General features: G+C 40.3%; 1 protein-coding gene across 1 annotated transcript in view; it reads left to right on the forward strand.

Annotated features, from left to right (window-relative positions):
• The window catches only part of AHI1 (Abelson helper integration site 1), a 198,887-nt gene that overhangs the window by 159,781 nt on the left and 13,082 nt on the right, over nucleotides 1-26,024 (forward strand). The window contains exons 23-24 of the mRNA XM_053664881.1: nucleotides 2,063-2,160; nucleotides 22,265-22,323. Of these exons, the coding sequence (XP_053520856.1) occupies nucleotides 2,063-2,160; nucleotides 22,265-22,323 (157 nt within the window). The remainder of the gene's footprint in view (nucleotides 1-2,062; nucleotides 2,161-22,264; nucleotides 22,324-26,024) is intronic.

Genomic DNA, 26,024 nt, shown 5'->3' on the forward strand with positions numbered 1-26,024 from the left:
TTTTTAATCCTCACTGAAGGACATGCTTATTGATTTTAGAGAGAAGGGAAGGGAGGGAGAAAGAGAGGGAAAGAAACATCAATGTGAGAAACATCAACTGGTTGCCTTTTGTACACACCCCAACCAAGGACTGAGCCCACAGCTCAGGTATGTGCCCTTACCGGGAATCAAACCTGGAACCCTCTGGTTTGACACCCACCAACTGAGCCACACCGGCCAGAGCAGTTACTTTTAACTTTAGAGTCTATTTAGTTTGCAGAAATAAGCTATTGGTCTTACAAATCTTGAGAGACTGTAGATATTTGATCTACAGTTGGTTAAAAATCCAATAAAGTTTTTCTTCCTCAATAACCACAGTGAGACTTCTGACACATACTATAATGATGGTTAGTGGTTATGTACAGAAATTAATGGTCTGGGGTAGTGACTATTCTTCAACTGCTGTAATTCTTTATTGCCTCCCAGAATAATTGATGTTTTCTTTTGGCATCACTTACTGCTTGTTGGAAAAGCCTTGTAAAGACCAGAACAAATAGGAAAAAATCCTCAGATAGTCAAGAATATAATGATTGAATTCCCACATCATCAGGGATTTATTTTTCTCTTTTATCCTACTCTTTACTTGCATTTCTTGCAATATTGTTTTTAACATTAGAGGAAAAAATGACTCTCAGCAGCACATTTCACCCAAAAAATAGTAGAAGTTGTCCTTTATTTTATCCAAAGCCAACCGTGCAAAGCAAATGATCTAAAAGTGCACATCTGAATGGCATTTGTACCAGCTGTTGAGAGTCATGTCCCGCAAAGAACAACGAAAAGAAGACTTGGTACCCCATTGTTATAAAGGACTTATTCCCTTTGTGTCTTAAGTCACTGGGAAGAAAAACATGATCAGCTTCCCTTAATCACATCTGTCATCTTTTCCAATAAGAGATAAAGCCAATAGTAAAATCAACCCATACACAAAGTCAACTAGTGTATCTCCTAATCTTAGAATTTTGATTGGGTATAATTTAACAATTTATCTCAATTTAGAGTTGCTCAAGTCGTTTAACCAAAATAGATTTTCTTTTTAGCCCTTTAAAATTCCCACCTGACTTTTTAGATTCAGCATTGTGTGTAAGTTTAAAAAGATTATGTAGATTATAACTTCACATTGAAGAATCCTAGATTTTTATTTATTTATTTATATTTAGAGGAGAAGGGAAGGAGAGAGGGAGAGAAATATCAATGTGTGGTTGCCTCTCATGTGTCCCCTGCTGGGAACTGGCCTGCAGTCCAAGCATGTGCCCTGACTGGGAATCAAACTACGGTTGTTTGGTTCTCAGGCCCGTGCTCAACCCACTGAGCTACACCAGCCAGGGCAAGAATCCTAGATTTAAGACAGAATAGATTCATATCCCGTACAGTCCTTGCCCCGTGCTCATTTATTTCATACCATCTTCCCAAATTAACCTTTCTCCACACCTCTGCCTGGCAAAATCCTACCTATTCTTCAGAGTCCAATGCACCTATTTCTTGCATTAAGCATTTGCTATCCCCACATAAGTGTGTCTTTGTTATTATTTTTCTTTTAAGTAGTGTTGCCTTCTATTTTATGTTACAGTTCCTTGTGAACATGTGCCTGTAGCCAGACTGTAAGCTCCCTGAGAGCAAAGACCACTTTGATCATCCAATACATATCCCCTCTAGCAGTGCCGAGCAGATAACCATGCAAGTGGCAGGTTCCTGATAAATGTGCATTGAAATAAAATGAAATAAACATCTATGTGACCACATAGTAAGTGAAAATGACACCTTCTACATTTCTGAAATCCTGTTGATCACAGCATTTCTGAAATCCTGTTGATCCGAACTTTACAACCATACGTTATGTTCTTTTGATAACTAATGTGTAAGCGTGCAAATTGCCTGAACAGTAAGTGCTGGGTAGCATATTTGTATACCAAAGCACTGAATATCGGTTTCTCCAGTTTCACATCTGCCCCTCCTCCGTCCTCGTTCTTTCTCCTGTGAAACAGTGCTTCTCAGTCTGACTACTGAATTCCTTTTCTAATTCCAGCACTGTATCAAGAACTGCCTCCAGAAATAAAGGAGCGATCCCCTCCTCTAACCCCCAAGGGAAAAAACAAAATGGAAAAACCTTCATCTTCTCAAAAGGTAAACGTTTTCAAGAATATGTATAGCATATGTACTTTGATTTTCACTCTCTCTGGGTAAAATATTACTTTATTTTCATGCTTACATCCTTCATTGTTTACCTTATTATTTCGTGCCATATTGGCACCAACATTATGAAATATATAAGGCAAATATTATTGTAGCCATTTTTCAGATCAGGAAACTGAGGAGGCTCAAGATGAAAGTAGACCTGGAGTCATAGCCCAAGTAATGGAACAAGGACCCGAAGGAGAACTCACGAGTTTAAGTGTCATGCTACTTCCACCCTGTATTTGTGTCTGGCACCGTGATGGTGACACTGTCATCAGCCCCACCCGAGTGTGTGCCGAAAGTCACTACAACCCATCGAGTAAAGGTGTTCTCTCTTCCTGGAGTGTGCCTTTTACTTGGTAGTAATTTAAAATAGCTTCAGATCAAAATGAGGGTGGATATATTATCAGCCAGAAAAGTGTCTTGTTTTTTAGCCTGGACCTTCAAGCACCCTCAGTCAGTATTCTTCCGATGTTACTAGTACTTTGGTACAAAGTTTAATAAGCAGTGTGCCATCACGTGTATCACTTACTGAACTTATTTCATTCTGTGACGTTAGCTTTTGCCTTGGACTGAATAGCTTCACTTTTTGACAACACGAACTGATATATACAGTTTTTTTGACAGTTGAAGCTGCCCTGTGTCATTAGTCATTCACCTGTATTTATTGAGTGCTTATTACTTCCATACCGAGCATTCCATTGGTCCTCACAGAAACAAGACTGAGTAGGCAAAGCACTTGCCCTTAAGCTTAGCAGGCTGGTGGGTGGGACACCTGCAAACAGGCAATTCCAACAGACTGTGGTAGGGACGATAAAGAAGACATGTGCACAGTGTATTGGGAGCACACAGAGAGAAAACCTCTAAATCTGCCCTGAGGAGTCCAAGAAGAGTTCCCAGAGGAGGTTATGCTTGAGCTGAGGCTTATAGGATGAAAAAGTGTATGTTAGGTAGATGATCTTAGGAAAAAAAACATTCTAGCAAAGGGAGCAACGTGAGTAAGGTGTGGTACAGTGTAGTTATGTTGTGAAGTGTAGGTCCTAATGGACAGAAGGACAGAGAAATACAGGAGTCTGGCCACGAAGAGTCTGCTGTACTCCACTAAGATGCTTAGATCGTATTCTTCAGACACAGGGGCTCCCCTGGATGAGGTAATCAGAGAAGTGACATATGTAGATCGACATGTTAAAAATACTGTTTTACTGGCAGCACAGTGACTGAGTGAGAGGTAGCTAAGACCTGGGACAAGGAAATATTGTAAATTAGGAATCCATTAAAATGAAATATAAAAACCCAAACTGCAGGGGTATGATTGAGAGGATTTTGTGATTGATTGGATGTGATTAGTGATGTCGAAATGTAGGGACTGTGCTACAGGCCCTGGCTTATTATATGCGTGAATGGATAGTGGTACCACAGAAATAATAACGGAATAAGGGAGGCGGGGGGATCCAGACAAGGAGTGGCAGGGAGTAGAATGTGGTGAGTTCCCTTTCAGATATCCTGATTTGTTGGTGGTGCTCGTGGTGCTCCCAGGTGCAGAGACTCACCAGGGAGCCTGAAGTGCAGGGCTGGAACTTGGAGAAGGCGGGGCTTCAAAATAAAATGGGGAGGAGTTAGTGTTTATTGCACATTGTATTACATCAGCAGGGCCGAAGCTTGTAGTGACAGAAGTGGCTCAGAACAAACATTGTGTGAATTCTGAGAGAGAAGTCCAAGGACGGAATCCCAGTTGAACACTAACATTTAAAGGACAATCGAAGGAAGGGAAGATTAAGAAAGAATAATCAAAGGAGAAAGAAAGATCCAGAAAAAAAGAACTTCCCTGGAAGCCAGGGAGAAGAGAAGTGTAGGAGGGTACAGCCAGTAGCGTCAGAAATGGCGTCAGTTAGGTTGTCCAAGCATTCGGCACCTTTGCGCTGGTATCCAGGTTGGTGATAGTACAACAAGGATTGAAGAGCAGAATGGGCCTCAGCAGGGGAACTCATGGAACTCATTCCCAGGGCTCCACTTGAAGGGGAAAAGAAAGTCAAGCAGTCACTGGAGGGAGACCCAGATCTAAGAGTGACTTTTTAAATACTGGGGTGACACATAAAATTATAACCTAAGAAGACAAAGCCAATGGACAGGTTGAGATTGAAGATAAACAAAGAAAGCACGCAGGGTCTTGGAGAAAGCAAGAGGTTTTTGTTGCCACGACAGGTTGATAGGTTAGTATTGGCTAAGCAGTGGTTCTCAGCTGAGGGTGATTTCATCTCCAAGGAGACATCTGGCACTGTCTGGAGATATTTTTGCAAATATCTTTAAGGAGGGGGATACTATAGCATCCAGTGGGTAGAGGTCACAGATGTTGATAAATATCCTAGAATGCACAGGACAGCCCTCCTCCTCAAAGGATTATCTGGCCAAAAACATTAGTGCTGAGCTTACAGCAGTACCCATCTGAGACAGGTTAATATGAATGAGGCTGCAGATGAGTTAATGAAGCAGAAGTCTGGGAATCAAGGATGTCTTTATGTTCTCAAAAACAGAAAGGAAGGGCCACATCAGATGTGAGGGCGAAAGGCATGAGATAGGAGGAGCAGTGACTGTTGGAATACCAGTGAGGACAGCAGGGGCAGGAGCTCATTCGGGACACACAGAGGGGTTTCTGAGAACTCTAGGAGCTGCTGAATTCCATAGAAATGGAGGGGGCGTGATTCTCTGTAGTTGGGTTTTTTTCTTTAGTCATGCTCAGTGTTTAGGATGTAGTGGTAGAGAAGACAGATGTGGTTTGATATATAAATAATTGGAGTTGTGGGTATGATTGAGGCCAAAATCATAAGAGACTTGATAGCAAAAACCATGGAAGTAATAAGTTATGGAAGATCAGCAAGACTGGAAAAGATGTGGAATCAGAAGACTGGCCAACTTAGAGAGCAAGGTTCTCTGCAAGGTCGCCATAAGCCACCCATGCCCGGGGGAGGCACGGTGTCATGCAGTAATGGAGCTGACAGACTGGAACTATGGACTGTAAGTCAAGAAGCTTGCTTAATTAGTATTTCAGATGTTAAGCAGCTTGAAATTATGATAAATTCACAGAGATGTATGGAAGAGCTGAAGCCAAATTGAAGGACCTGTTATTAGAATTGAGTTGACCAAGGAACTATGTCCAAGAGTTGGGTAGATTGTTTCCTTGGCCATTAAAGTGCCAGAATGACTGCAAGAGTTGGGGTCAAGGGGACACTGACCAAGAGCTGAAGTCCCGAATTCTTGCAGTCAAGCAGATGTCTCAATCTTGCCTTTACATTGAAATCACCTAAGAAATTTTTTAAAAATCTGATGCTTGTCCCCACACCCACAAATTGATTTAATTGGTCTGGAATGGAACCTCGGTGTGGGTAGATTTCAAAGGCTTTCCAGGGGATTTTCACATGCTGCCAACGTTGAGAGCCATAGTGTTAACTCCAAAGTCTGAGGGTAACAGCAGCGAAGATAAACAGAGGATGTTCCAGCCAGGTGTGAAGGCACCCAGCGAGCAGTGCTTTGAATGTATATGTCCAAATCAGCAACAGAGCTGAGAGGCCAGAGCTAACTCCCGTGGCTCATGGACTGTGTGAGAATGAACAGCCTGTACTGCGAGGAAGCGAGAGAACAACGGTCTCTCGGTAAAACGCCGTTTTCACACACAGCAAGGGTGTGTGGGGATGGCTGCCTGTGGCCGCGTGGGGACCACACGGAATGCAGTTGGAAGGGTTGGCAGGGAATTTTACTGTGGGCAAACGCCACGTGTGCAGTATTATCCACTGTTTGCAATTCACGAGATTTAAGAATTGAGGAAGATGGTAATGTAAATTTTCAAAATATTTATAACTTGGCACAGGGAGTCATCAGGACAGCTAATAGTGTTTGGAGTCTGTGTCCGGAACTGTGCGAGAAGCTACAACAGACACAGTCTTTACTTGTACTGGCTTCCTGGTATCCCTGATGCTCTGTCATGCTGGCCTTTGAAATTGGGGTTACCTAACCCCCACCTCTGCGTGTCCCTGACCAATAGCCTTGAACTGATTCTGACTCAGCCAGAGGAGAGATACAAGGAATTTTTACTGGCTGTCCGTGAATTTGGCGTCACCCCTTCCCCTTCCTGGTGCTCCTGTGCTACCAGGGGCGGAGACCTCTGACCTGCTTCCCAGACTCGCCAGTTCCCCCTACGTGTGCCACTCCCCTACTTAGAACTTCCTGCATCCTGGCCTCAGTTTACACTGCAGTCAAGGTTTTTGATTTTGTGTGCCCTTTCCTCTCACAGACCGATCGTGCTTAACATACACCTTCGTGCTCACATCACAGCAGACCAGTTCTTTCGGATCCTTGAGGGGTGCTTCAGGCTAACCCACTGCTGCCCACACCCCAATTCTGATAGATCTCAAGGAACCTGCAGATGTGCAAAGTAAAACATTTGAAAACAGAAACTAGGTAAAGCAAGGGAGTTGTGGAAGATAAGAATCTATTTGAGCAAGGGCGTAGATAGGTTTTGGTGGAGGTGATGGAACTCGAATTGGGCTTTAAAGTTGGAGATAACATAGATTTCTTTCATTGAAGAGTATGATTTGATCTTCTTTGTCTGAATCCATATATTAGAATAGACTCCTACATATATATTTTTCCTCTTGGGAATGTACCACATGTATAGTTTGATAATGTTTCACTGTCCTGTGGGAGAAAGTATAAAGAGTGATCTATACTTATGTAAAGAGGGGTTCCTGAGAAATGGCAGTATGGGCTCTGGTACTCCAGTTCCCTCGGGTGCACTCTGAGTCATGAGCCCTCACGCAGGCAGCCAGCGCCTGAGAAATGTGTGCCCGGGCCTCCTTAGCACCTGTCATGGAGGCATGTTTTCAGCTTCCTTCCTTCATCAAAATGTATATGGTTTGATTTTATCAAGATCCTGCCTTGCACAGCTACCACAAATTCTATCAGGTGTTTAATTTCACGTGCAAGTTTTCTTTTTGTTACTATATGTAAGATATGTGACAAGAAGAAGAACATGAAAAGTTGTCTCTGAAAAGTGACTGCAGTGGGGGCGAGTCCCGAGTTCACGGAATTACAGAATTGGTGGCGTGATCAGGGGTCATCCCTGTGGTTCTGGTCAGCTCCCTTCACTTTGCAGATGAGGAATCAAGACCCAGAAAGGTTGGGAGAGTCTCATTGGAAGTGACGGTGCTGGTGTGGGGCTCCGGCTCCGGGCCCCTAGGCCAGCGGCCTGTTTGTCCCACGACCGCGTCACTGACCCAGACAGCTGTTGCCTGCACAGCTGGCCATGTTTTGTGTCACATTGATTTTTCACATCCCTGTTTTATGTTTGTTTCATTATACCCTTCTTCATATGGAAGTCTTTAGAATTGCATTCTTTATACTTTTTAAGGAAAAAAAAAACCTCCAGAATTGTTTTCTTTTTAAATTATTTCTATTCAAACTGCAGAATGAGAAGTAAAATTATACCTTTTAATAGCTTGGCAGCTGCTGGATCTTATTAAGTTCTTCCAAGTGGAACACACCTGTCCTGTTGCTAAATGTGCCAGGTCCCTTCCAGCATTTCATCTGGGTCATTGAAATGTTAGCGGGCGATGGAGGCACTTGTTCTGCCACTGCAGGAGGAGGGCACAGGCTTGAGTCCCCAGACGAATCAGTAGTTGCCTGTATCACAGGGATGGAAGAGTAGGAGAACGTTTTCCTCACGCTCATTCCAGAACATTTTTATTACAGTGTGCTGTAAATGTGCATCTAATAGAGGGGGGAATATTGGTGCTATCCAAGATGAAAGAAACTCAGAAGCTTTAAAAAAAAAGCAGCAGCAGCCCTGGCCATTGTGGTTAAGTTGGTTGGCAGCGTTGTCCCGTAGACTGAAAGGTCCCGGATTTGATTCCTGCTCAGGACACATACCCAGTTTGCAGGTTCTATCCCTAGTCCAGGCACATATGAGAAGGCAACCAATTGATGTTTTTCTCCCCCTCCCCCATCCCCCACCAACTTTTCCTCTCTCTCGCTCTAAAAAATCAGTAAAAAAGTGTCCTTGGGTGAGGATTACAAAAAGAAAAGAAAAGAAAAGAAAAAGCCCTGCTGACAACTTTGGTTTTTTAAGAGGGGATTTATTTTTTTAGCCTTTTTTATTTTTTCTAACCTGTATCATTTGCTATACCTACGTCATTCATTTATTTGGAAAAACAAGTTGTTAAAAGTTCTTTAAAATTTTTTTAAAATTATTTTACATTGTTGTATTAAAGTAATATATGTTCATAGTTTTAAGAATTCAACCAATAAAGAATACTATACATGAAAAATAAAACTGTCCTGCTAATACTTATGTTCACTCTGACTTGCCTTTCCTGTTTAAAATGTTTTCTGTGTGTAAATATACATGTCTTTATTCATATCTATGTTTCCATGAAACCAGGGTCATGATTAACACTCTGTTTTTCTTTCACAATATACTGTGGATATCTTTCTTATTAGTATAGACAATTCTGTTTAACAGTTTCAAGTTACTAAGATGCCTAATTTTCTTTTTTTAATTCCTAAAATAAACTTTTTTTCAATTTCTGAAAAAACTTATTTAAAGAAAAAAACAAAGTAGAAAATTACCCTCTATCTTCTGTAAATGTTTAAACATTGACAAAACCAAATATGTTTTCTTTTAATGCCAGACATATAGTGATGATTATGCACAGGAATGTCAGATTTTATCTGTGAAATGTGGAGAAATTACTATGACATTTTTGTTTATGTCTTTCTCTGAGAACTCAGTAAGTAAAAATGGTTACTGGTTTTGCCATTCTAAGGTAATTATAAAAATATCCGTTGTAGCTCATCTCTTCATGTGACAAGAGTGGCAATTATTTTCATTTTTTTACCTGGCTGGGTCAGTTCAAAAGAGAGCTGGCTCCTAAAACAAAGTGCATATTCCACTTAAGTTCAGGGCCAGCTGCTTTGTTGTCTGGTACAAAACAAAGAGAGAACCCAAAGGGATCGTATAACACTCCACAGTGGTTTCTCTTCCAGCCAAACACACACACACACACACACACACACACACACACACACACACACACAATTTACATTGGTGATTCTGTCAACCTCTCAGAAAAACAGTAGAAAATAAATAATTTGCCCTTAATGTACATGTGTCTATCTTAGTCTAAAAAATATCTAATTTTCACTTACCCTCTTCATCCCAAATGTAGACAGTTTCTTAAAGCCTGGATTCATTGTGCTATATATCACTATTTTCAAAAATCACTTCATATAGAAAAAAAATGTTTTTTCATGTACTGGTCCTTGTACCAGGAGTCCATCTAAATTATTTTTAACCATAGGAATAATATGATTTTATTACTGTGTTAAATCCAACAACAAATTTATAATAGACATTAGTTATTTTGGTATAGCAAAGCAGGTTTCCCAAATACCTAGAAGTTAGTTAATACACAGTAAATCATTGAAAAGCCAGTCATAATTACTATTGCCCCTTTCCTATTGCTAAAGAATAATATTAATTTATCTTTTTATACTGAAGTAGTTTTATTTATCAAAGAAAATTTTTATCAAAAGAAATTTTCTAATTTATCACAGAAAGTTTTCTTTATCAAAGTTATATAATTTACTATATTAAAGAGATAAAATTAATTTATGCTTGGATTTGCTTTAAAATTCAAGAATATTTCAATTTTTTTCTTTATTTGATGAAAACAAAATCAAAATCTCGTAAGTGAAGAACTTGCGTCCTAAGAAGAGTCTCGGTGCAGGCAACACTGATACGTATTTCTTTTTCCCCAAAATTTGTTTCAGTAACCAGTATTGTAAGGAAAAAGTATTGATTTAAAAGACGTTATTTGCCTTTGAAAATATCCGTGTCCCACAAAGAAAGTGAGTGGGACCCCAGCAATGTGGCTGCAAAGCCCACGGGAGTCGCTTCACACCCACAGATTCCACTTTCTTTTTTTTTTTAATTATTTTAATTGTTGTTCAAGTATTCACTTTCGAAAACGAAGTCTCTAACCGTTCTGCACAGAGGAACTTTCGAAGCCTTCAGGCTCTCTCTGACCCTGAAAGGAGCCCATTAGGTCTTGACTTTCCTGAAGGCCTGGGGACCAGTCTGCTGCTCACTCTCTTTTTTGTGCCTCAGCGCTGGGTTTGACACGTGCACCTCAGTGCTGCTCTGTTGCTTCCCCCAGCAGCAGCTGTGTTCCTCACCACCCTGGGCAGTTCCTCTCCAACTTCCCAGGACCCTATTACCCTCAACAGGCACCCGAATGGCTGCTTGCCTTTCATTTTATCTAACCTGAGGGTACGAACTAGGTCGTTGCCCATGGTTCTGAGATAAGTGGGCTGGGAGAGAATGAATGCCTCTGCAGTCTCCACCCCAGAACCAGGTTTGGGGCTGGTGGGTCCAGTGTGTCATTTCCTTCACGTCTTCCTAACTCAAGTTACTTAAAATTTATACTGAACAGAATAAGCATGAAATTGTTTTTTATTTTAGCAGCCCACTGATTATTCAGCTGAAGCGAGCCTCATCCCTGCTTCTATCTCATTTTCTTATTAATAGATCTTGCAAAAACTCAATTTGGAGAATAATATAAATTCTCAATAAAGATTTCATCATTGTTCCAATAGAGCATTGATAAGTATTGTAGAACATTCCTTCTGAGAAGTCGAGTAGGGGTTTTTAATATTTGAATAATGGCTAAAGAAAAAGTATAAAGTAAGTAATGTTGCACTGTGTCAAAGCAGTGTTCTGCTTGGCCCAGTAGTGCTCTGTCTGACAGTGACCTTCAGGGCTGTTTGATAGACAGTGTTTGCTCTTCGTGATTATATTTTTATGGTCGACCTAAAAATGAGTAACATCCCTCTCACGATCTATTACAGATCTCCAATATGAGAGATGTTATTGAGAGAACTAGCAGCCAGTCACTCCTAGTTGTAACTTGTCCTTTAGATAGTGGTGGAGTTGATGCTTATCAGTCACGCTGTCTTCTGACTTGACAATCAGTATGACCTTTTTCAGTCCTATGACACCCTAACTCTGCTCTTGTTCTGTCAAGTACTCCAGTATTTCTCAACTTTGGCACTATTGGCATTTGGGCTAGAGAAAAATTCTTCGTTTGGGGGAAATGTGTGGTGCATTGTGGGGTGTATAGCGGCATCTCTGGCCTCTGTCCACTAGATGCCAGAAGCACCAACCCCCTCAAGTTCTCATGATCAAAAGTGTCGTCCAGACATTATCACATCTTCCCTGGAGATCACACAGACCCCCCACTGAGAACTGTTCTCTTTTAATAGAAGAGTGTGTATAATACTGTGTGTGTGGATATGTATTTTTCTTAAATCATAATTTTTCTTATTTTTAGATCCTATAAATGAAATTTTGCTTTCATTTTTTTCATTACCAGCAACTATATAAGTAGTAGTTGGAATTCAAGACTGTTCTACTTAAAAACAACCATTTCACATAAAGATGTACCCAGCCAGCTATGTGAGGTTCAACATGATGAGTTTATATAAAAATGTCTCTTAATTTAGTTTAGATAGCTTTTGACTCCCATTTATTAACTTTGCTTAAGTAATTAACTGTATGCTACTCCTTCCACAAACCATTGAAAATAACCTGTATGCTAGTATTGTTATTGCTTAGCAGTCACAGTAGCGTTGTTACAGTGGCCTCTGGTTTTGATGGGGCTCTCCTCCGACTGACATAACAAGGGAAGAACCTTCTTTATATAAATGTCTCTTTTAGCCACATAAACCATACATACAGTTGATCTCTTTCAGCATATTGGAACAGATTTGCTTGTATCACTTGTTTACTGAACTTTTCTGTACTTAATGAGTCTTTTCTTTCTTTGTACCCCTGCGGCCGCTTCCCCATTAGCGTGGGTGTGTTTAGGCAGCAGCCTCTTACACATCGGTGCATCTTACACAACGCAGACGGTGTGACAGACCTCCAAAGGTTGACAGCTCCTTTGAGAAAAAGCACTGCCATGTCCCTTCAAGTCACTGACTAGGGAGTAGTGTTGCACCCCGGTAACTGTAGGAAAACACTCCTCAAGGCCGTGAAGGCTGCTTATTGTCCAGTCCTTAAACTCACTAGCAGGAATGCGTTTTTTTATCGTGACTTTTGCAATTACCACAAATACCTTGTGTAATTATTTAGTCTGTTCTAGCTGCTAATGTGTACATTATAAATATCAACAAAATGGTTTATGCTTAGATATACATAGTGGGTATAAACCTATCAAAGAAGATAACTGAAGAGCAAATCTCAAAGCAACATGACAGAGCAGTTTTTCAACTAATAATATGTATTGACTATTTGTACATATATATATACATACCTATGTACACATACTGAGATGGTGAGGAATAAAGAATCTCTTAGATTGGGCTACAGACAGGCTATCCAGAATCTGCACTTGGTCAGGGGGTTCTCATTTTGTCCCATAGTCTTGTAGTAGACTGCATGTAACGCCTTCTGCCTCAGTGCCAAATTACATAGACCCACATTTGCCCTCGCTGTCTGTGTCTGCTTACTATGGTTTGTTGAGAGGGAAACTGAATCCCTCATGGGAAGGGTAGGGAAAAATCGAGGTTCAAACCAGAGGAAGGGGGAAGAAAGGGAGGAAACAGCAGGGATAACAGCAATCCACACTTACGGGCTACTCAGTCAGCTTCAGACAAGTCAAGAATTGGATCTGAGGATTCTTACCCTTACACATCACCAATTTGGTATACGCCAGATTAATCTTTCTTGAACTGCTATGCTTCAAACATCTTTAGATCATTATATAAAAATACCCACGCCCAAACATCTGTGTTCATTGCCTTATTTACAGTAGCCATGAGATGGAAACAACTTATGTGTCCATTGACAGATAATGTATAAAAATGTGTTCTTTGTGTGTGTGATGGAATACTACTCAGCCATTAAAAAGGTGAGGCCCTACCATTTGCAACAACATGGAAGGCCCGTGAGGCTATTATGCTAAGTGAAATAAGTCAGAAGGAAAAAAGACAAATTCTGTATAATTTCACTTATATATAGAACATTAATAAAAACAAATGAATAAGCAAACCAAAACATTCACAGATGCAGACAATAGAGTGGTAGTTACCAGAGGGAGGGGAGGTGGAGGGAAGTCAAAACAGTTAAAGGGGGTGAACTGTATGGCAACAGATGGAAACTTTTGGTGTTGAACACAATGCAGTATATACAGATGTCAAATTATAATGTTGTCCACTTGAAACATATATAATAAGTTTAAAATGTTACCTCAATTAAAAAAAAAAAAGCCCAGACCCTACCCTAAATGTGCTAATCTTCAGCAGATACTCCATTATGTTTCTGAAAGTCTCCTTTATAGACACAAGAGTTACAGAATTTTGTTCAGGAATGCTCCTCCAACCTCTTAGTGGAATAGTGCCTACTTTGGGCCCCTTGATCTCTGAATATAAACTTCCAATTGACCTGAGTATAGAACAGTCTATAAGCTGTTACACGTAGCTGTGTAAAACCAGTGGGAATCAGCTGTATAATAGTCATATTCCCCCCAAAGTCACCACCTTAGTACTTTACTACAGGATAGTCTCAATGAACAATTATGATTGATTGACACAGAAATTCCCAGAACTTCAGAGAGATGTCAGGAATAGCATTAAAGAAGGTAGCAACTAAAAACAGTAAAATTGTTATCTGGTAGATGTACAGAAGCCATGCTGAAAAATATACAGTCAGTTCTCATTATTCAGAGTAGTTGTGTTCTATAAATTTGTCATGAACACTAAATTAGCAAATACTGAATCATCACCTCTAGGGGAAATACAGAATTCAGTCTCTGCGAGTCTGTGGTCACAACATTTTTATCAATCAATCCATACATAACCTTGTTTTACATATATTCTGTTTACAGACACTTTAATATATGTAGATTGTCAGTTCATTAAAATTAAACTCATACTCAACAGCACTGTAACTTGTGCCTTGACAAAGCTTACCTAGCGCACGTGTTCTCTCTACACGGCACATCAGCCTCTGCACTTAGTCACTAGACAGCACTTCAACTCTGTGCTCAGGGACCATGTTAAACAGCAAAATCACCGACAAAAAGCACAAAAGTGTGAAAAGTGTGGCACTACATAAACCACGAAAGGACACTCATTCACAATATGAGAGGTTAAACAACACAGGGGGAGCATTAAAAACATGCCACAGCATTAAAAGCTTACAGTGCTCCGACGTCAGTGGAGAAAAGGCGTGACCGAGCTGCTCAGTGTTTCACTGCCCTGTGCCCGTGCCTGTATTTAAATGACTGGAAGCTCTGTAAGAATTGATTTGGGGGTTACAAATAAGTAGGCAATTTTGCGAATAGGAAATCTACAAATAATGAGGATCTGCTATCTTTTGAAACTTTATTAAAAATAAAAACACATTGCTTCATAAAACCTGTGGGTCTTTAAAATACAGATTGAAGAAGGGAAAGGTTAGGTAAAGGAAATGAGATCAAAAGGGAAAGTGTCACCCACTGCTTCTCCCAGCATGGCTCGTGTGTACGCCTTTTTCTCCTTTTCCTTTCTGCCTCTTTAGATAGAAGTATAAGGCATAAAAGTTCCTTGAAGACAGGGACTGTCTTATTCAACACTGAATTCCAAGTATCTATTTCAAAGCAGGTATGAATAAATGTTTACTGAATAAAGGGTTGGGTAAACAAATAGGAGCAACCATTCTGAGATGCTTGTTACTCTGCCAAGTCAGACCCAACCCCCGTCAGGTGGACATTTAGCAGTACACAGAGGGCGACAGTGGACTTCATAAAACTGCTGGTCTGAATTCCCCAAGTACTTCTAACTGCACCTAGAAGTGTTCGCACAGATATCATTCTGGAATCTTGAGTCCAACATGCCCAGGTCTCCTTCCATCTCTCCAGTTTTCTTTCCTAATAGAGTACTGGATATAGACTTTTGGATTCTTTTTTTTTTATTCTTGTTCTGACTGTTTTCCACTTCTTTATGTTTCAAATCATTGATTTGATTCTTTGCTTCATCCCCTCTACTGTTGATTCCCTGTAAATTGTTATTTATCTCAATTAGTATATCTTTTGTTTCTGCTGGATCTTTTTTAACACTGCCGAGGTCCTCACTAAGTTCCTTGTGCATCCTTATAACAAGTGCTTTGAGCTCTGGATCTGATACATTGCTTATCTCCATTTCATTTAGCTCCTTTTCTGGAATTTGACCTGCTCTTTTATGTGGGCCATGTTTCTTTGTCTCCTCATTTTGGCAGCCTCTCTGTGTTTGTTTCTCTGTACTAGGTAGAGCTGCTTTGACTCTGTGTCTTATTAGTGTGGCCTGATGTAGTAGGTGTCCTGACGGATCCAGTGGCACAGCCTCCCTTATCACCCAAGCTGGGTACTCAAGATGCACCCTTTGTGTGGGCTGAGTACACCTTCCTTTTGTAGTTGAGCCTTGGTTGCTACTGTTGCTTGGGGCTCCAGAAGTTTTTTTCCACTGACTCAATCCCCACTGGTTTTTGCAGCCAGAAGTTGTGGGAACTTATCTTCCTGGCACTGGAACCCTGGGCTGGGGTTGTAGTATGGGGTTGGGACTCCCTGCTCACAAGATATCCCTCTGAAATTTTTATCCACCACATGTGGGTGAGGGACCAGTCCATTTCGCGTCTGGGCCCCTCCTACTAGTCAGGACACATGTGGTTTCTTTTATTCTGTAGCTGTCAGACTTCCATTCAACTCTGTTTCTGATGGTTCTAAGCAATGGTTGTTCTATTTTACTTGTAGTCTTGATGTGGTTGTGCACAGAGGTGAGCCATGTCTGCCTGTGCTGCCATCTTGACCAGAAATCTCCATGCTTTCTTGAAGAGAAGAATCCAACATTAATTGCCTTAATTTCTCATCTCTATTTTCTCTGTATTTCTGTACTTTCACCTTCCTTCTCTGCTGCTTTCAGATCTCAAAAAAGAAGTGCCCTTCCTTTGTATGACTGACAGTGTCCCCTCCTACATTCTTCTAGCCTTCACTCCATCAGTGATCCCCATCCTCACTCCTCATCCCTCTGGCATCTTCATTTTTCATTCATTTAATGTTGTGTACGTATTGAATGCCTGGTGTTTTCCAGTCACTAAGGTGGAGTATCGTATAGGCAGATACTGGTGAATTAAACAGAATAGTCCCTCTCCTTACAGAACTGACAGTCTAATGATTGAAAGTAACTGTAATTAATAACTCACAAAATTAAACATATAAGCAGCAAAAGGGTAGTGAAGAAATTATGAGGCCAAGTAGAAAGAAATGGATGGGTTAGTTTTTATAAGGTGGGCCAGGTAGGCAGGAGAATGCACTGGGAGCATTAGCCATAGCGTGTGCACAAGCCCTAATGTGTCCAGAAATGCTCATCTGAGAAACTGGAAACCAGCTGCTCACAGGCAGAAGGGTGAATGAGTGAACACAGGATGGAGGGAGGGACCACATCCAGCAGTTTACAGGCCATGTGAAGAAATACTGCAGACCCCAGTGTTCTGGGTCATTAACACCTTTGTCTCTACTTTTTCTCTTTCCTTGACTTTTGTAACACTGCACTTACCTCTCCTGTTTCTCTGGCTTTGCCTGACACTAGAATACAAGCTTTGACCAAGATACATGTTGCATCTTTTGTTCGTTTCTTTTATTTTTCTGTAGCATATTTTTTCTGGATTTTCCCCTTCTACCCTTATAGTTGCGAATATTACTTTGGTATATTCTACATCTGTAACCCTGGCTTCTGTTCTGAATTCCCCAAGTATTTCTAACTGCCAACTTGAAATTTTCACATGGATACAATCTGGAATCTTGAGTACAAAACACCCAAAATCAAATCCATGTTTAAAAACTTGAGTTTTCCTCTATATTCCAGTGCATTAATGGAACCATCACTTACCTTGAAGGTGAAGGAGTCCTCTGTCAAAAGAGCAAGCGGGTAGTCAAAATTCAGGGGAGTTTGTAGCATAATAGTGTAAGTGTTTTTGATAGAGTGCTACATTAAATACTAGGCAAAGAAATAGAAGTAGCCCCTTACCCGAGCCCAGTCAGGAAAGGCTTTCCAGAGGAGTTAATTTCTAAATTGAGTGTTATGGGTGAAAGGACATCGAGGCAAACTGAGCAGACATATGCTACACCCGGTACACGTGGCACACCACAAATGTCTCATCATGCTGGAGGTTAGGATGCAAAGCGAAAGCAGAGCTGAACCTGAACAAGTGGACAGGATCATGAGGGTCCTTGTGCGGCATGTGTAGGAGCGGGATTTTTATCCTCAAGGCAGTAGGGAGCCACAAAGGATATAAAGCATGGAAGATGACATAAGATTGGTTATTTCAAAAGCTTGTTCTAGAAGCTCTGAGAAGACTGGGAAAAAGCAGTACTGCAAGAAGTAAGACCAGGAAGGGCTGTTGCCATAACCCAGGCCAAACATATTGAGAAAATAGGATTTGGTGACTAAATCCATGAGAAGGAAAAGGAGAGATCTGCCTAATTTGAACATCCCTGGGTATAAAAATATAAGACCTTCAGTTCTGAGACACGTGAAGTTTGCGGTATATGTACAGCAGCCAATTGCAGATCTCTTGAAGGCTTCTATGGGACTCAAGAAAAATTTTAAAACTTACAAGGTAGTTTGGGTGAAAATTTTAGATCCAAGTGTGTGTTTAGAAAAACTATTGTGTTTATAAGTTTCAGTGAAAACTAACACTTGCTGGGTCATATGAAGATCACTAGAGATCTGAAATCACTGTATTGATTTGGAAGTCATTAACATAAACATGCTGGCTGAATCTATGGGAATAGAGAAGGATAAAGAATGAAAAGGACAAAGGGTAGGAATCAGTAAAGGATGCCAGAATTTGTAGAGTGAACTGAGGGGGAAGAGCTTGGGGAGGTGTTGCTATGAAACGGCCCCAGGTCCCCGCCTACAGCAGTCTTCGTTCTTCCATTCTCCAACTTTCAAGGTACCTTTCACCGCCTACAGGAGATACCTTCCTGAAACAGAAGTCAAGTCATGTGACTTAGAAGCTCAGAAATGTCAGTTGGCTCTACATTTGTCTGTGTTGTCCAAACCTCTCAAGTGGTTTTGGATCCCACCCTCAGAGGTCGAAAAGAAGTTTTGACTTACTCTTCCCCATCCTCCAACACAGGCTGCTGGTGTGCTGCCCCACAGACACGTCCCTCACACCTCTGCTCACCCTGCTTTCTTGAACTGTGGGGTTTTGGGTGCTTCCCCAATTACCAGAATTTTCATTTATCCTTTAAGATGTAACTAAATGTTTCCTCCTCTGAATCCTCCTCAAAAGTCTCCCGTTACACAATTCGAGTCTTCTGTTCTTCTCCACACAGTTCCTTTGCACCTTTATCATGACGTCTCTCCCTCTTCCTTGTCTGTTTCCGCACCTGTCTCCCTTAGAATGTGAGCGCCTTGAGCCTGCTCGGCACCGTGTCCCGGGACCCAGCACCGCACCTCACTGGTAGAGTGGTGTTCCCCGAGAATGTGCGGTTGTCGCATTGGCACCGTCAGCCTCCAGCACTACAGATCATGAATCACAAAAGCCTTCCCTTTTGGGTCTATTTGTAGAAACTGCATCTTAATGCAAAAGAATGTTTTGTCCTTAAGGAAAAGTATTATCATTGGAGGATTTAGCATCAAATACAAATCACATAATAATAAATTTTAAAATGAAAGAATCAACATCAAACTCATATGAATATTTAAAATCATAAAATTGCACTCCTGGAAACAGAATTATAGCAACAGAGGAAACCCGAAGAACTTGTGTAGCCCAGTTGTCAACTCTCTCCTGCAGGGACAGCCCTGTTCCTCGGGGCTCTGGAGGGTGGTCTGGGGGGCAGGTGTACCCGGCTGCCAAACCTTGCTTCACCTAGAGTAATTCTACCTTTAAGTGTTTGTATAGGAGGTTTTCAAACAAAATTGTACTGAAAAATTACTTCACTGTTAAATTGTTTTAAAAAACAGGAGCATAACCTTCAGGCTACTTCCAGAACCTTGTAGTGACTCTGGGCCTGCATTTCCTCATCTGTAACATACGAGAGTGGTGCCACAATAGTTCAAGCTTTCATTCTGCCCCTGCTGTTCTTTTTCAAATAAAAAATCAGACTCCCAAGAGAAGGGGCTTACTTAGGCCATGTAGGGAGTTAATGACAGAACCACGACTAGAATTTAACCACCATCCCTGATTGTTGTTCCCCCCTCTCTCTCTCAAAAACAAACAAACAAACAAACAAAAAAACCACCCTGGCTGGTGTAGCTCACTGGACTGAGCATGAGCCTGTGAAGCAAAGGGTAGCCAGTTTGATTCCCAGTCAGGGCACATGCCTGGGTTGCAGGCCAGGTCCCTAGCAGGGGATGCATGAGAGGCAACCATACATTGATGTTTCTCTCCCACTCTCTCTTTCCCTTCCCTTCTCTCTAAAAAAAATAAATAAAATATTTTTAAAAAACCTACAAAGTGGATATAAACAAGTTATGGATATTAATTACATGGAAAAATAGATATCAGGGTTGTATAAACAGCAGATAAAGTAGAGCTATGCCATATTAAATTTGCCTTCTTTAAAGCTGGTCTGCTAGTTACAACAAACATGAGTAAACACTTACATAATTTTACATTCATTCTTCAAATATATAAGACATATTTGGGTGAGTTGTTTGCATGGCCCATTTCTTTTACAGAGCTATTTATGAGTTGTTTCTTCTTGGCTAATCTCCATGTCATCAGTCGAAGCACTTAAAAATCATCCATTAATCATTCCTTTCGTGTTTAAGTCTCACTGCTTCAAAATGTAAAAGCACCTCTAAGAAGTTGTAAGGTTTCGGGAGGCAGGAGTCTGCAGATGAAAGTTGGTCCTTTCATTCATCTCTTTTGCTTTGCTCATCTCCCTCTCTTCATCCGTCCTCTCTAGTCAAGGGTACCCATGAGGAAGAAGCAAAGTCACAAAACAGCCATCTGAGAGGTGTGTGTGGACAGGAGGCAAAGAAGGGCAGTCCTGCTCCTTGGCCTTGTGGATGGTGGGGTGGGGGGATGCTTATGGGCTGGTGATATTGTAGCCTTAGGGGCTTTTTTGTTTAAAGAGAAAATAAAACAGCCCCCAGAGACAGCTCCTTCTTCCCCCTCCTGCCTCCATGAGTATCTACCCATGTGGCAAGCTGCTGCCGAGACCAAGGAATGAGTGAGTAAAGGTGTTCGGAAATGAATTAAATGTGTGTCCTTTTACAAATAAGTATTAAAACTTTGTCATGTGGATACCCTACTTTGGGATTCATAGGATCTGAAGGCATCATTCACCTTTGGATACACAGTTATAGTAATGCAATAATATAGTAGGGAAGATGGCAGGGATGATGTTTAACCTGGTAAGACCAGCTTTTCTGAGCACATCACAGTATCCATTTCACATGAACTGACTAATAGAAGCAGGATTGGTAAAACCTGCATGTGCTAATATGTTACCCTCATCCATCAAGGTCGCAAGTAATTCAAAGTAACATTGTCTTAGTGATCTGTAATTCTGTTTGACATTTCCTCAAGCTCTGGAGTAGTTCAGATTCTAATTAGAGCCATTATGTTAGTGGTTTTTTTACCCAGTAATTTTATAAAAGTTTCATATATGTGAATATATTTATGGTAAGATACTTGTCTTGCCATGGGCAAAGAGATAGAAGTAATACTTAGACCACATAAAGAGTAAAGCCTCTTACCTTCAGTTTGACGGCTATGTTTGGAATTTATTTCCTAAGTCTGGAAAAAAACTGAAGAAATTCCATTATAATTGATGCTTTTTGAGCTAGGTTTTGATGGTTTTCTTAACTTCTTGCTTGGTTGGGTTTAAGACAGGTAAAGTATTTTGGAATCTGAATTACTCCTTGAGTTTGAATTTTCCAAACAAAGACATTTCAACTGAGTCAAATCATCTTCACTGTTAGGAAAAAAATTAAGGTGTTTGTCATTGGTTCTTTTGTTTTCTACAAAGTTAAGTCACTTATTAAAACCTTTCACTACTAAGTCTTCCTGTTCTTTAATTCTTGTTTTATTATATGCTTGATTTAATGCTATAGAGCTAGTAATAGTATCACATAATGATGGTCCAGAAAAACATAATATCCTGTTGAAGTCTTTCTGATAAGAAGAGTAATACTTGTTTAAAAATATTCAGTGCTGAATCTTGCTGAGGAATGATCCTGCAGGAATGTCATTGTAGAAGAAATCTGAAAAATGAAAACAAGCTTTTGTAGAGATAGGACTGGGGAAAGAGTAGTCACTCAAATAGCTTAGGATGGAAAGAGAAGGTTGTGCTCCTTGTCTTTCATTTTGGGTTTTGTTTTCTGAATTTTTTACTTAAATAAATAGATGGTATATCTCCCTCACTCGTATATGATTCAATTTGTGTGTAACTCAAAACTTTAACATAGTAACAATTTATATTTTTATGTGTACTTAAGTGGATCCTTTTCATAACATGTAATTATCTGTAGAAGACATTTGATGGCAGCCTATTTGATGGCAACATTTGGTTGATTTGTAAAAACTGCCTATATTAAACACCATTTTCCCACAGTATACTTACTTGCTTTTCTCATAGAGGTGCCATTAATAAAACAGACACCTGGAACAAATTTTGTAGATTTAAAGAGCTCTCAGATTTAATATTTTACATATAGTTCAGTGAGTATACTATGAAAATACAGAGTACATTGAAAAGATTATGAAGTCAAGATGCAATGCTGAAAGGTACATTCAGAATTTAAGTAATATCTCCTGTAGTATTGCCAGATTAATTTAGACTGATTCAGAGGGATGCCTTTTGCCACACACCTGGAAGTTGGCCATCTTTACAGAGTGCTTCAGCAGTCTGAGAAGTCTTGGTTTATGTTCAGAACAGGCACGTTGGTATGTTTTCAGCCTATGAGTATTACCTGTGCTGTCTTCTCTGATTTTTGACTTCCTGTTCGGTGTTTTCTTCCTCTTTCCCAGCAGTCGGTCAACAAGGACAAGTCTCAGGATTTCCGACAGAGCCATGAATCTCTGACACAGTGAGCAACTTTTCTTCCTAAATAATTTGCAATAGGTAGTTTTTTTTATTAAGGACAAATTTTCATTTTCCTTCTCAAAACATACTCTGAATTAAATTTCAGATAATTGATAAAAGAGTTTAGTTGATTTAAGGAAAAATTTTTTTATTTTTATCCATTTATTTTTAAACAGAGGGGAAGGGAGGGAGAGAGAGAGAGGGAGAGAAACATTGACGTGACAGAGAAACATCGATTGGTTGCCTCTCACACCTGCCCCAACTGGAACTGAACCCACAACCCAGGCACGGGCCCCGACCAGGAACTGAACTGGTGACCTTTCATTTTGTGGAGCGATGCCTAACCAACTGAGCCATGCTAGTCAGGGCAAGGAGAATATTTAAATGGTTGGATGTTGAGGATGTATATGAAAAATTACAAGAAATTAAAGTATCACACTCAAGTTTTTTGAACATAATCTTTTTTGATGTATTTATTTGAAAGAAGGAGAACAAGGAAGAGATAGATACATCATTTGTTGTTCCACTTACTGGTTCATTCATTGGTTGCTTCTTTTGTTAAGTATATATTTATTGATTATACTATTACCATTGTCCCATTTTTTTCTCCCCTTTATTCCCCTCCTCCCTGCACCCCCCTCCCATCAGTATCCCCCTTAGTTTATGTCCATGGATCATACATATAAGTTCTGTGGCTTCTCCATTTCCTGTACTGTTCTTAACCTCCCCCCGTCTATTTTGTACCTACCATTTTTGCTTCTTATTCTCTGTACCTTTTCCCCCACTCCACCCCTCCCCCTCCCTGCTCGTAACGTTCCATGTGATCTCCATTTCGGTGATTCTGTTTCTGTTCTAGCTGTATGCTTTTGTTTTTGTTTTTTTTTACGTTCAGTTGTTGATAGTTGTGAGTTTGTTGTCATTTTACTCTTCATATTTTTTTATCATCTTTTTCTTATGTAAGTTCCTTTAACATTTCCTATAATAAGGGTTTGGTGATGATGAACTCCTTTAACTTGACCTTATCTGGGAAGCACTTTATCTGCTCTCCCATTCTGAACGATAGCTTTGCTGGATGGAGTAATCTTGGGTGGAGTTCCTTGCCTTTCATGACTTGAAATACTTCCTTCCAGCCCCTTCTTGCCTATAAGGTTTCTTCTGAGAAATCAACTGATAGTTTTATGGGAACTCCTTTATAGGTAACTCTCTCTTTTTCTCTTGTTGCTGCTTTTAAGATTCTCTCCTTATCTTTAATCTTGGATAATGTAATTATGCTGTGCCTTGGTGTATATTTTTTCGGTCCAACTTTATTGGGACTTGCTGGGCTTCCTTGACATCCTGGGAGGCTATTTCCTTTGCCAGATTGAGGTACTTCTCCTTCATTATGTTTTCAAATAAGTTTTCAATTTCTTGCTTTTCCTCTTCTCCTTCTGGCACCCCTATGCTTCTGTGTTGGCATATTTAAAGTTGTCCCAAAGGTTCCTGAGCCTTTCCTCATTTTTTTTGAATTCTTGTTTCTTCATTCTGTTCTGGTTGAATGTTCATTTCTTCCTCTTCTTCCAAATTGTTGATTTGAATCCTGGTTTTTTTCCCTTCACTGTTGGTTCCCTATAAATTTTTCTTTATTTCACTTTGCATAGCCTACACTTTTTCCTCTGTTTTGCAACCATACTCAACCATTTCTCTGAGCATCCTCACTACCAGTGTTTTGAACTCTGCATCTGATAGGTTGGCTGTCTCTTAATCACTTAGTTCTGTTTTTGGAGTTTTTATCTGTACTTTTATTTGAGCCATAATTTTTTGGTCTCAGAGCACCTGTTATGTAGTAAGGGGCAGAGCCTCAGGTATTCACCAGGGTGGGGCAAACTGCAAAACCTTGGTATGTTAGGACAACACTGTAACCAATTGAGCTACTGTCTAAGGCTCTCACTAACTTTTTTTTTTTTATGGACCCAGTTTGTCATTCACTTCTGTTTGAGTTACCTTTGAAATGTATTAACTGAAAACATGTACAATATGCAGTAAAAAATACTATGAAGTGCCTATTTCCAGGTATTAAAGAAAAAATGCTAATACCCAGAACACTAGCATTGTATATTTTCTACAAATGCATAATGTATTTGAGCAGTTTATTTTGAGTTATTTATTTTAACAGATCTCTGGGAAGTTTTGTGTTTTAATTTAATACTTGTTGTATCACTTAATACCTTAAATAGATAATCCCCTTTTTATTTCAAAAGAATTACATCAAAACATTCCCCCAAAATTGTCTCAATTTTTATCACTGAAGATCATTTTGTACCTAATTTTAAGCCCAAACTTTACACTCAGACATCACTAGCAAACTATTGCATGCCTTGAACATGCCTAAAATATCGTGCCTTCCTGACACCCCCCCAAAACACATGAGTGTATGCTTTCACACATGTGCACACATAATTCCTGCTGACTTTTCTTCAGGAGAATATCTGTTGAAGTTAACCCTGTTGTACACTTTGACATTTTGAAATGTCTTCCGGTTCAAAAATCCTGACTCAAACTACAGTCTAATTTACAGGAATTATCAAATGAAAGCATGCATTATTTCACAAGATGATATTTCATTCTATAGATAAAAGATTAGCATAATAATTGAGTGGTATTTAAGAGTCACCAAGTCATGGCCTAGAAAATGGCTTAGAAATTCTTTCTGTAGCTTCTGTTGTATTGTCAAGAATGCTGTATCGGAGAGGCCTTCTGCAGATCGCACAGGCACGTCTGCTCTGGGGCCAAGACCTGCGTCTCCTGATCCTCCGGCCACGTGTATGTGTGTGTATGTGTGTGTGTGTGTGAAGCTATATTCAGTGTTGTCAGGCTCCTTGGTAAGATACTATTTTGCTATAAGTTTAAAATCTTTTTTTTTTAGAGAAAATCTGTTAGTAATTAGATAACTATATACAGCCTCGTGTCACTTCAGAGCACAGTCACTGACAGTGTCACCGCTGATTCTCCTGCTTCCCTGAGAGGGATGCAGACCCGGAGGAGAATCAAACCCTGAGAGGCTGCGGCGGGTCTCAGCCCCTGCAGGCAGCCAGTGGCCAAGCCAGAGCCAGGCCACGGGTCCCCTCCTCCCTCATCGGCCATGCTCTTCCTGTCTTCCTTCTTGTCTGTCGGGGGTGCGGACACACATCCCAGATCCTTCCGTTTTTTGTTTTTGTTTTATCCGCCAGGTATGGTTTCAGTTCCAGTCTGAATAATTGAAAGTTTACATAGTAGTTGAGAATACAATCACTGACCGTGAGGAGATTATACTCAACAAGAAAGTTCACATATAAAAAACAGACTGGAACAATAAGGACAAACTATTTCAACAACCAAAAAATGACCACACTTACGACATTATGGGAACAATGCTCTTGGCAACATCGTTAAAACTTTCTACCTCGTAAGTGAATGAGAGACTAGTCACTCTGACTCCCTCGGATGCCCAGTGTCAGGTGATGGAGAGATCCTTCCCTACTTTCCGGATTCAAGTCGAAGAGCCTCACAAAGCATCCCAGCCTCCCGAGGCTCTCAGAGCAGCGTGGTTTCTCCTTTTGAACATGGAGTGTTTAAGGAGCATCTGAAAATAAATTTTCACGAGAAGTTCAGATATGTCTAAGTGCTCTAGCTCATCTAAAGTCTTTGGGCTTTCCCTGAACCTGTAATTTCTTAGAAGCAAGTATGAAT

This window comes from Artibeus jamaicensis, unplaced genomic scaffold (assembly GCF_021234435.1).
Source record: "Artibeus jamaicensis isolate MK-2021 breed Jamaican fruit bat unplaced genomic scaffold, CSHL_Jam_final contig_387, whole genome shotgun sequence".
Classification (NCBI taxonomy): domain Eukaryota; kingdom Metazoa; phylum Chordata; class Mammalia; order Chiroptera; family Phyllostomidae; genus Artibeus; species Artibeus jamaicensis.